The 11,910-nt window shown below is 36.5% G+C and overlaps 1 protein-coding gene across 1 annotated transcript; it reads right to left on the bottom strand.

Annotated features, from left to right (window-relative positions):
• Nucleotides 1–6,556: 6,556 nt before the first annotated feature.
• LOC137002497 (GTPase IMAP family member 9-like) lies at nt 6,557–11,465 on the bottom strand. The gene is made up of 3 exons (XM_067362200.1): nt 11,412–11,465; nt 11,264–11,320; nt 6,557–7,389 (listed from the first exon to the last, which is right to left on the bottom strand). Exons 1-3 carry the CDS (start codon nt 11,422–11,424, stop codon nt 6,557–6,559), a joined length of 903 nt encoding a protein of 300 aa, XP_067218301.1. The 5' UTR covers nt 11,425–11,465.
• Between the last annotated feature and the right edge of the window lie 445 nt (nt 11,466–11,910).

Genomic DNA, 11,910 nt, shown 5'->3' with positions numbered 1-11,910 from the left:
GTCAAAATGTTAAAGAATAATAAAAGAAACAACAAATCAAATAACTGTTGGGAATGGGGTTTGTGGAGTTGAGGAAACAAATGAGAACACTAAAGTATCAACCCACTCTTCAAACAAAGACACAAAAACAAAAATGAGAGAGTGAGCTCAAATCCATGAGCCTCTTAAATAGGAGTGCCACAGGTGCAGCCCATGATCAGCACTGGAGTCCCGCCCATCAAGGAGGAGCCTCTGTCCCTGCAATCTCACAACAGAAAAAAAATCAAAGGAAAAAGGGGCAGGGCTGTAACACTGTCCCGTCACCACAGTCAACAATTTAACAGTCGGAGGAAGCAGCAAGACAGATAAATGAATGTCCTGACCTTGATTATATTTGTTCTTCTGTGTGGAGACACAGTCACAGCAGCAGGAGGAACGAAACGCCTGCTGAAAACCAGCGCTGGAAGAGGTTATGAGGAGACGCTGAAGGAGGAGCAGATGTGTCCGTGGAAATCCATTTACTCAATAATGGGAACTTGATCGACTGCTTCATATCTCAAAGCAGCTTCACAGAGATCTGTGTGTCTCAGTGTCAGTCAGAAATTATTATTATTAAAGACTGAAATACTGTCAGAGAATGAAAATCTGCTATAGAGATCTTCAGGTTTCTAAAGTCAAATCAAAGTTTCTCATAATACGAGTAAATATTAATCAAGTGTGAAAGGACACTTGACAAGGTCAATAAATTCATGATGTTGATAGTATTTGTGTGGAGTGAATCATATGAATATGAATCAATATGAATCAGATTGACAGGTCTGAGAGATTTGATTCACACATCTGTTTATTTCTCACACTTTCCTCCATCGTCTGATTCCAGCACTGAGCTTTAACAAACACACACTTCAATCATATTTCATCAACAGTCTGTCATTAATGTCCTTATCACAGATCTTTTTCAGTTCATGATAGAGATTAAGCTGTTTAGATTAGTAATAAACTATAATATACATCAATCATTTTGAGCTTTATCAATGAGGCATATGTTCAGAAATATGTTGTTTTGATCATCTGACAGACACTTGTATGAGGAACTGAATCTCTTCTGGTGTATTTGATGAAGCTCTGATCTTCTGAGGTGTAGATGAGCTCAGATTCACTGATGAATGTCAGAGAAACTCATTTCTGACTGTGATCTGAATCTGAGAGGAGACGCAAGAGTCTCATTCTTCATCTGCTCCATTACATGTATCGATCCAAACTCTCAATAGCGTCCTGTTTTGAGTATCTTCTCCATCCATATGGGATCTTGCCGCTTCCCTCAAATGTTTTATTGTAGTATTTTTCCAGATCTTTCTGGAATCTGTACACAAACCACTTCCAGTAGAGCAGTTCAGATTTTGACCTGCACAATCAAAACCACCCAATCAGGCAACACTGCTGTGCTGCTAAAACACACTCCTGCCAAAATGACACACTCATGTCTGTAACTCTCTAGTTCTCTAAAGTTGAAACACATATGAACCAACACAATTTCTTATGACAATTTTAATTTCATAATACTCATACATAGTATGCATATACATGCAGTTCAGAACAGCAAAAAACATAAATGTAAATTAAAACACTAAATGTAGTAGCCTATGCACATTATGAATTTGCTTGGCAATAATCATATTAATTGCAAGGCCTTTTTTAGCCTACAGCCACCCTAAAATTGTAATTAACTCATAATCTGTACCTCAATCCCTCATATTGTGAAAACAGCTTATTCTATGTTTATGATAAAAACACAGAAATGCGAATAATAATAGTTAATAATAGTAATGTTTTGATGTTGTTGTTTGTAGTTTCCATCACTGTGCTCCTGGGGGCAGAAATGAGCTGATAAAAGATCCAGTGAGTTTCATAGTGAGAGTGACAAATGAAAGGTGAAACCTGACCACACATTATTCATTCAGCACTTACAGTAATGTTTGCATGACTCCTAATGTTAATAGTAATAATAATAATAATAATTTGTTACATTTATATAGCACTTTTCTGAACACTCAAAACACTTTACATGTTGAAGGGGGAATCTCCTCAACCACCACCAATGTGCAGCATCACCTGGATGATGTGACGGCAGCCATATTGAGCCAGAACGCCCTTCACACAGCAGCTGATTGGTGGAGAGGAGAAGGAGTGATGAAGCCAGTCAGAATATGGGGATGATTAGGAGGCCATGATGGACAGAGGCCAATGGGCAAATGTGGCCAGGATGTCGGGGTTACACCCCTACTGTTTTCGAAAGACATCCTGGGATTTTTAAACATTTGATTGATTTCCAAGCGGGAGTGGGTGGTTCCTGAAGCAGTGAAGGAGTAAATGCACTTTTTATTTATTCATTCGTTCATTTATTATTATTATTAGCAGTAGTAGTAGTACTTTTACTATTACAGATAAAATCACAAACAAACAAACAAACAAACAAAAAAGCGTGTAAGATTAAACACAAGCCAAAAAACAAAAGCAGAGAGCAGATTAAATAAATCAGACAGATATATAATTATTATAACTAGCATTAATTATTCACATTGAATTAAGTAAGCTTCTGCAAGCATTTTTCTTTCCCCATCAGGGATTGTTTAGAGTTAAACTGTAAAAACAATCACCTATTATTGATCCTCAGTGCGTAAAAGATGTAGCGACATTCGTCCCCACTAGAGATAATGAGTAGCCTAAGTCATATTCAATGAGTTTATGAAAAAAGAAATCTAAATAAGTAGGCCTAATCTAAATGAATATTTCTGCACATCTTCGTTTGATTGAAGGGGCGGGACGATGATGACGACGTTTACTATAATACATTTCTGTGTGCAATATACACATTTTCCATCAATGGAAGTTTAACGGGAGGGTTTTGCGCACCATGTGAATGCCAAATGTGACTTTGGCGTGTAAATACTATGCCGAATGAAAATGCAAACGGAAAATGCATGTTCCAGCCTTTTATAGACTGTCTGACCACTTGATGTCATCTTCTTGGGAATTCCCCTCATCTGTCTATATATAGAGGCTCGTCTCTTTGTTCTGGACTCTTCTCCTCTGCTGCGTCCTGCTCTTCTGATCAAGACATCCTTCAACGGTCATGATTGTCTTTCTTACTAAATACATGTTATTTCCTTTCTAATCTACTAACATGCTTTATTGAAATCTTAAAACATCAGTTGTAGTGTCTTTCTATATAAACATATTCTTAATAAAGCTTTACAACAATTGTGTTTTGTCTCTTTTCTTTATAAACTACATTCTTATTAAAGTACTTTTACAATACCAGTTGTCTTGTCTTCTTTAATAAGCTATTATCTTATTAAACACTTTTATAAAAACCCATTTATCTTGTTTTCCTCAATAAATAGTTATCATATACAAATGCATTTTTCAGTGTTATCAAACATGAATTTTTCTCCAATGTATCTCTTTTAGTTGCTTTTCATAAATAGTTATCTCTCATAACTCTTTTTCGCTGTTTACACACAAACAAGTTATCAAGCATGTCTCTTCCTCTCAATATGTCTAAAGCTATCACTTTTCTTCTCTACAGTCAAACATCTCTTTTTTCTTTATCTTCAAATCTCAGTTGTGTTGTCATTATTATTCTTTATAAGCAGAAGAGATACAAGTAGAATAGAAAAGTTGCATTTCCTAATGAAGCAGGGTGTGGCTCACATCAACAAGACATGTACAAATTCAGAGTTTAAATGCCTATTTATCAATTACAAAAAAAAAAAAAACCAAACAAACAAACAGGAAAGTAATGCTCATAACAATTCAAAATGAAAAGAAGTTAAATAATACAATAGCTGGAAATATATCTACATTTATGTTGCAGATAATGTATAATAATGGGATAACTGTAATAAATGATTCCCTTTTTTACAGAAGTTTTTTTTTTTTTTTTTTTTTTACAGAATACAAAGCCCCAGTTTAAGCAACAAAAACAAATCTTTAACAATAGCTGAAGTAATGTAGATCTGGGTATTTCTCCAACCAGCATGTCCATGTGGGCCCCACGTGAGTTTTATCTGGGCGTCATCTGGGCATGGGATCAGAGTGGGCACTTTAATGGGCTCAATGTATATTTTCACGTCCTACGAGTGTCTAGGGGTTTTTAGCAGAACAACGTTGAGGGTCGAGAGCCCAACTAAAGCAAACATCAATGTCTAAAAAAAAAAAATGTTCCTCTTTTCTTCAGTGATTCTGCTTGTTAACAGCAGGTGTTCATCACTAATGATCATCACTTACATATTTACTTATTTATCTCACTTGTAATACTATGTCAATGTTATTTTTACTCTTTGTTGTGTGGACACTACAATATGTTCCTGTGTGGTTAAAAGGGTTAAAGTTCATTTCATTTAGTAGCAAAAAAAAGGTATGTGAATTTAATAAAAGGAGAGTAAATGCTGAACTGAAGTGTTATTTTATGTGTTTTTGCACATAATGGTATAGTAGAGATCTGTTAGCGTTTAATGTCCTGTTGGGATTTAAAGGGTTTCTGTTGTCTGAGTTTTGTGGGTCACCATTGAAAAAAACACTGCTGTTATACAGCACAATGCTTCATTTGAATGGCAGTAACTGTGTAGTTGCTGATCCAGTGAAAATCTCTTAGCTGATTTCAATCGCACATGCATGTGTGCTGTTGTTAACTAGCAGTTATCTGCAAGAGATTTAAGTTCACTTGGTGTTTCTAGTTTTAATGATTTTAATTCAGTTGATTTTACTTCAATAAATAATTTCTAGTGGGCTCAAATTTAACATGCTCATATTATAAATATTAGTTTATAAGCTTAAATGGCACTTGGCCAATTTAAGACAGTTGGTTTTTAACTTTTTTTTTACTTGACCCTCTGAAGTCCTTAAAGAAATTAATAAATGGGGCCCAATTTCCACCCACTGTGATCCCACAATAAAACCATATTGAGGCCATTTGTGGGTCCAGTGTGATCACCTATGTGGGCTCCATAAGGTTTTTGTGTATAGCCCACCTCTGCCCCATTATTAGCACCCATTTGCGACCCAAGTGAGCAGGGGCGGAGCCAGGGGGTGGCCAGGGGTGGCCGTGGCCACCCTTGGCCTAAGCTTGGTCACCCCTTTGGCCACCCCGCTCACAACTGCTGTTTCTGTCTACTGTTTTGTTGTTGTTGTTGTTGTTGTTGTTGTTGACAAGAATTGCGTTTATTTAAACGCAGAACCGTTTCTTTAAGACCACAAAAAACGGGAGACTTTTCAGACGTGCACTCCAATTTAATCTCAGCGCCAGGCGCAAGTCAAATGCGCGCGGAAACGATACTGGTGCCAAATGAGCTTCAGCAGAACAACAGTGAACGGCGAACATTATATAGCTATAGCTTACGTAAATGTTTCTCAGCTGGTGGGCTGCAAGACCGCGCACTTCTCAATCACGCGCAAATATGGTGCGCTGTATATTACTCACTATAAATGCAATGTCGTAGTTTTGTCATCTATTAAGTCATGAAATAACCAAAAAAGGCGATTAAAGCTGCGTTAAAACTGCATGCATGTAGGCCTTTATATGCGTCACATGTCTCTGGACTAAAATATTCTGCTATGTGAGATCACAATATAAGGCACAAGCTTATATGTAATTTTTTAATGCATAAATAAATGTGAGAACTGTGCATTTGTACTAGAAGATGCTAATGACATAATGCACATTTAAATGCATCAGCAAATGGGAATTCAAAAGAGAACACATTTTTTTTCTTTGTAGGCCTAATGAGTTTAATTTTAAGTATGATAGAACTGTTGCAATTATTTATTTTGACAATATATAAAGTTAAACATTTAGTGTTTACGTTTTTGGTTACTTTTTGAAACAGACAAACTCAGAATTCATTGGAATCCATCAGAATTCAACGAACTCAGAGTTCATTGATTATACATAAAATTCAATGAAGGTTGAATGAAGTACAGTATGTAGTTATCTGTCTCATCCATGGAGATGCAACAATGAAGAACAAGCTATTGGGGGTTCAGAAGTGACTAAACAAGTTGAAATTTAGCTATAGTATGAGCCCCTTTATTAATATGCCTGCAAAAAACAAAAAAACAAAACAAACAAAAAAGGTCAAATTCACTCAGCATTCCATGATCTCAATTACAATTAAGTAGGCTAAAAACAAACTGTATTCAGTTGTGTTGTAGGCACAGTCCAGTAGCTACATTATAATCAGACTAATTTTTATGTTGAAATAATAAAGATTTCTGTGCCACCCCAGACTGGTTGCTGGCCCCTGCCTGGCCACCCCTATGAAAAAATCCTGGCTCCGCCACTGCAAGTGAGCCCATATAATGAATATCTAAATGAGCCCTCTATGGAGCCATCATGTGCACCTATGGACTAACATACATGGGGCCCATGTAGAGCCAATGGACAAATTTCTATGGGCCCCATTTGGGTTGGCCATGCAGGGATCAAGTGACAGCCCATCAAAGATCCACATGGGGCCTACATGGCAATGTTGGCTGGGTAGTGGGTACATGTTGAAAAGAGGTTGCTATTTTTAGCCTAATTGTTCTTTTTCTCTCTGTGGTCCTTGACCTTGTTCACAGCAAGTTTCACACCCATTCCCACTCCAGCTGCAGCACCAGCTGCAATTAAAGTGGCAGGTAAAACCACAGCAACCTCTGTTACTCCCAAGATGACACCACCTGCTATTGCTGTTCCTGTTCCTACAGCTGATCCAACACCCAGTGCAACATCAACTGCCTTTTTTTTCATCTCTTTTATTTTAATCTTTTTCTGAGCTTCTTTAAACATTTCATTAGTGTAATGGTTTCCTCCATTTTCTTCTATCATTCTGTCAATCTTCTCCATCAGTTCAGCGACCTGAGTGCGATTCATCATGTCTTCATTGTTGAATGCGTGGTATCTGCCCCCGCAGCTGTCAGTAAGACTCTTTAGAGGCTGACATTCTCCTACATACTGTTGCAAAGTTTTACGTTTCAGCTGATCGGCGTGAGTGAACAGAACGATGGTGTAGCGCACAGCATCTCCTCCAAAGTTCTCCTGAATCAGTTTGACCGTGTTCACCTCCTCTGCTGTATATCTCACACCCAGATTGATCACCAGCAGAAACACATGAGGACCAGGAACTGACAGATCAACACACTGCTTTATCTTTTCCTTCATGTCTTCTTTAGTCAATGATCCACAAAAACCTGGCATGTCAATTACAGAGATGATTCTTCCTCCTTGCGGTGCACATTGTTTACTGCACTCTGTTGTGACCTCTTTAGGTGAAATTTCTGAATAAAACACTTCCCGTCCCAGGATGGTGTTTCCTGTCGCACTCTTTCCTGTTCCAGTCTTTCCCACCAGAATCATCCTTACCTCAGATGCTGCAAATGAACAACTATCATTATATTTCAAATTGGATTTGTTCCAAATAGCATGTGGAAATTTGACAATGCTGTTTGGGTAATTTGTAAATAACCAATATGCATAAAAAACAATACAGTGCTTTGAAATAATTCTTTAAATAGAATGTAGGATCTAAATAATTCAGTTTAACATATATTTCTTACAAACAAGAAAATCAATTTCTCATAATACTAAAACAATAATAAAAACAAAAACAGCTGTTTCTGAAGAGTATCAACTTATGTCCCTTGAGGAACAAAAATATATTTCCATATATTTATGATCAATATATTAAATGGTTCTTTTTGAGAATTAACAGAGGTTTAGATGTTGATGTTTTACTAAAAATAATAGTTACCGTTATGGAGATCAATGTTTGCTTTAGTTGAGCTCTTGACCCTTGACCTTTTAGCTTTAGTTTATGTCTGACTGATGCTACTGTGTTTGTAAAATACATTTGTTATCGAAAAAATGACATTTGAAGTGTTCTCATCTCATGGTTTATCACTGATCAAAAGTGTGTTACTTCATTGAATGCATTTTCAATATTTTATTATAAGTGCCTGTAATTATGGATGGGTAGTTTGACACTCAGTGTCGACACGCGTCTCGAGTTTTCAACACTCTAGTGATCTGAAACAGTGTTCTGGAGCATTGCTTGAAATGAGGCTGTCACATGACCTGTGGAAATGAAGCGTTGTTACCTCACTGACAGGCGCCGTTCACACGGGGGACAGGGGGGTCAGCAGGGGTCCCTGTGAGCTTTCGTTTGTAAATAATCAACTGTTTTGTCGCAGATGTGAAGAAGAGGAAATGCGCTCTCGAATGGAGAAACACGCAATCTCCAAACAATCGATCAAAGCGTGCTAAAATTTTGGGACAGGTTGATGGTATATAAATCAATCAAGCCAAACCGTCCATTCATAAATTGAGAAATCTGACACTTTTAGGTAAGGAGGCTGATTTCTCATGTTGACACAAGAGCTGGCTTGACTGAAATTTTCGTGAGGATTTATAGTTTATGGACTGTTTTGATTTCGGTAATTACATCTAGAAAGGTAAAAGCATTGATGGCATCTATAAAAGAGATCTAAAGCTAAGAAGTCAAGGGTTAAGAACTCAACTAAAGCAAACACTGATCATCATAATGGTTGCTATTATTATTTTCAATAAATCATCAACATCCCAACTTCTGTTAATTCTCAATAAGAACTTCTGTAGACATCTGACAGAAATAAAATCAATCTGGTTAGTAATAATTGAAGCTGGTAATGCTGTTTGTGTTGTTTAATCCTCCTCTGCTGAGATCTTGAGAGATCTGTTAGTGTTTAATGTTCTTTTATGATTTAAATCAGGGGTCTCAAGCTCAAATTGGCTGGGGGCCGTTGGTGTGATTAACACCTCATGGGAGGGCCATTTTAACATTCAAGCACAAAAAAAATGCAAAATTTATGAAAAACTACTTTCCTTTGCATTATTTCTCATTTACTTCAAATTTCATTTCTAAAATATTTTTTTGCCATACTTAACAAAAAATGTAAACAGCAGTGTCTCTATCATTGTTACATACAGTATTAGTTTTTAACAGTTAGTGGAAGTATTTTCCCATACTTTATTTTAGCTTAAATAACATCAAAATCTTGCACTGAACAACACTGTACTGAACAATTGCAATCCCTGAATACATTTGTACACTATTCTATTTTCTTTCCAGACACCTGCAGCGCTTGTGCTCACACAGCTGAGCCACATTTGCCCAAGATGCCGTTTGAGCATCAGTAACGTTTATTGGTTGCACGAGTGCTTTTAAGCCTTGTTTACACTGCACGCGTCTGAAGTGTATAGAGGACGGAACAAAACCTTGCCGGAGCCGTAACGCGCCGCACAAGTGTGCAGTGTAAACGAGGCTTAAGCCCCGGGTATACTTCACTTTCCGTGCCCTCCAGTGCAGTCGCGTACGCGCATCTTTCAAATATACTAAACCACGGATGCGCGCAGATGACTGAGTTCGACACATGCGCAGTACAATTTTTTCTATACTTGGACCAGACATCGTGTCATCAACGGGACACTCGCTGGGCAGGATCGGAGAAGAAAAATAGTGCATCCACCATTGCAACATAGTTCATTAGATACACCAAGAACAGGTATCAACAAAACGATAGAGAAAGTATGCTTTTGAGTTTACTCGTCTTATTTTTGAATCGTTCTTTACACACTCTTCTTCGACGGCTCCCTGCGCCGCTTCACTAAAGATAGGCGCCAAGCCTATTTTTGACATATGCCGCGTCCAAGACGCGCAGCTCAAATACAAAATAAAGTCAAAATAATCACCCTGTGTAAACTCCCGCTCTTTACTGTAATCGAGGCTTTACTGTAATTTAAGCAAGCGCCCTCATAACAGAAGCTCGTTTTTCCAGGCGCGCCTATGCCGCGGCGAGATGAAAACATCTTGTTATTAGAGTGCAGCTCATGGTTGCTTAGCAATGACAGATGCCACGGGAGGGCAAGAAGGAGAAAGCTTATGTGACGTGAAATGTGAATTGCCCCTTAGAACGGCGACTTTTTCGTTGCATATCAGACAGGTAGCGTTTCTAATAAACTCTACGAAAAATGAAGATGTGACATTTATACTCTTCTATTTCTTTTTTTTCTTTTTAAAAATTTGTAAAAAAAAAAAAAAAAAAAAAAAAACGTAAGCTAATATTCACTTCTGAACTTTATTTTTCAGTGACTTTTTTTTCAAAAAATTGCATTGTAATTCTAATTTATTCATTGAATTCTGTACTTTTCAGTAATACAGGTATAACTGAAATGTTATTTTTTAATGAATTTTGGTCAAAAGATTAAATGCTGCTTTATTGCTTTATCACATAAAAATTATGCTTCAAATATAATCTAACTGTAATTTTAAATGTATTTAAAGAAATACACTTAAACTACACTAAATGTACTTAAAGTGGTTCAATTTTAACACAGTTTCAATTCATGTAATATATTGCAAATAGCTTAAAAATGAATTTAAGTACATCTTGAAATACACTTTGTCACAGACAAGGCTTAAGCACGTTTTAAAAGCCTAATCCTGGCTTAGTCTAAGCCCTGTCTGTGGAACTGGACCTTAAAGTTTTTTTGTTTTTTTTTCAAAATAATACATTTAATATGCACTTAGTATAGTATAATTTTAATACATTAAGTGTGTTTAAAAAATCACAATTTAAATATATTTCCTTTTCACTTAACGGAAAGTTTCTTAAGCCTTGTGTTTTTTTGTTTGTTTGTTTGTTTGTTTTTTGTTTGTTTTTTAAATGATTACAACCAATTAGAAAGGTCGAGAAAGTACCAAAGAACGGTGTGGGACTCACTATCAAGCACCATTTAAAGGTGGGACATCCTGTTCTGACACATGGTCACATGATGGTGTAAGAAGAAGGAAAGAATATTTGCTTTAGTAATCTTATTTAAAATGACATGAACTGTACATTAAAAATATGTGTGTGTATGAAGGTGTAGAGAAGCCTTTTGTCAGGTTTTATAAAGAAATTCAGTTTTTCTATATTTTGTGAGCAATTGGTGATAAAGAAAAAATGCCACGTCGCAATATTGAAAATATTTCCATTTTAAATTGAACTGTCAGTAAACTTCTGACTGATAACCAGCCTAGGAATCAAATACCACCTTTTAATGAAATTCATAAAGTGTTATACAGAGTCTACATATTTCTTGTAAATAATATTGTACAATGAAAACCTAACAATACTGAAACCTCTTAGAATCATTACACTTGTTAGTATCACTTTCAGAATAAATAAATAAATAAATCAATAAATAGGGGGAAATTAAGTCACTTACTCAATGCGATATGTGAGTTATAGAACACATTGAAATTGTCACTTGACAGTAATGCCTCTGTGGAAAAACAAAACAAAACATCTTGATTAAAGTTAATACTTATTGCATGTAATTGCACTTAAAAAAATACTGTCAATAAATTACTTACCCGTATCAGTCATTTCTGAATTATTTTGGATATTTCTTAGTTGTGAATGTTGTGTATAAGCTTCACTGTAAATGATCTGCCCTATCTTACTGTTGAAAGTCAACTTTATAACAACAGGGTGGAGCAGAGTGGAGGGTGGAGTTTCTTGCTTTAGTAGAAACTCCCCTAATGTCCATAAAAGGAGATATGGTAAGAATAAACCAATCATGATTGAACTGAAACTGTGTATGTGTACTTCCCTTTTGTACACAAACCCAACTGGTATACTAAAACTAATACAGTGTATGTGGCAATTTATATATATATATATATATATATATATATATATATATATGTTACGGATCCCTTGTTTCCCTGGACTCCATATCCCATGATCCTCCTGTTCTCCACACCTGCACTCACTTCCCTCGTCAGCTCCTCATCATCACTCATCACCTGCACCAGGACTCTATTGTCAGCACTCCTATATATTGCACTCACTCCCTTCACTCCTCGTCCG

Source organism: Chanodichthys erythropterus, chromosome 3 (genome assembly GCF_024489055.1).
Source record: "Chanodichthys erythropterus isolate Z2021 chromosome 3, ASM2448905v1, whole genome shotgun sequence".
In the NCBI taxonomy this organism is placed as follows: domain Eukaryota; kingdom Metazoa; phylum Chordata; class Actinopteri; order Cypriniformes; family Xenocyprididae; genus Chanodichthys; species Chanodichthys erythropterus.
The sequence above is the reverse complement of the archived record's forward strand: the minus strand, read 5'-3'. Positions and strand labels throughout refer to the sequence as shown.

What these genes read in the sequence shown, in the direction of transcription:
- LOC137002497 (XM_067362200.1), bottom strand. An exon ending in TAACTCACATATCGCATTGA is followed by an intron (nt 7,390 to 11,263) that starts GTAAGTGACTTA and finishes GTTCATTTGCAG; the next exon opens with CATCTGAGGTAAGGATGATT.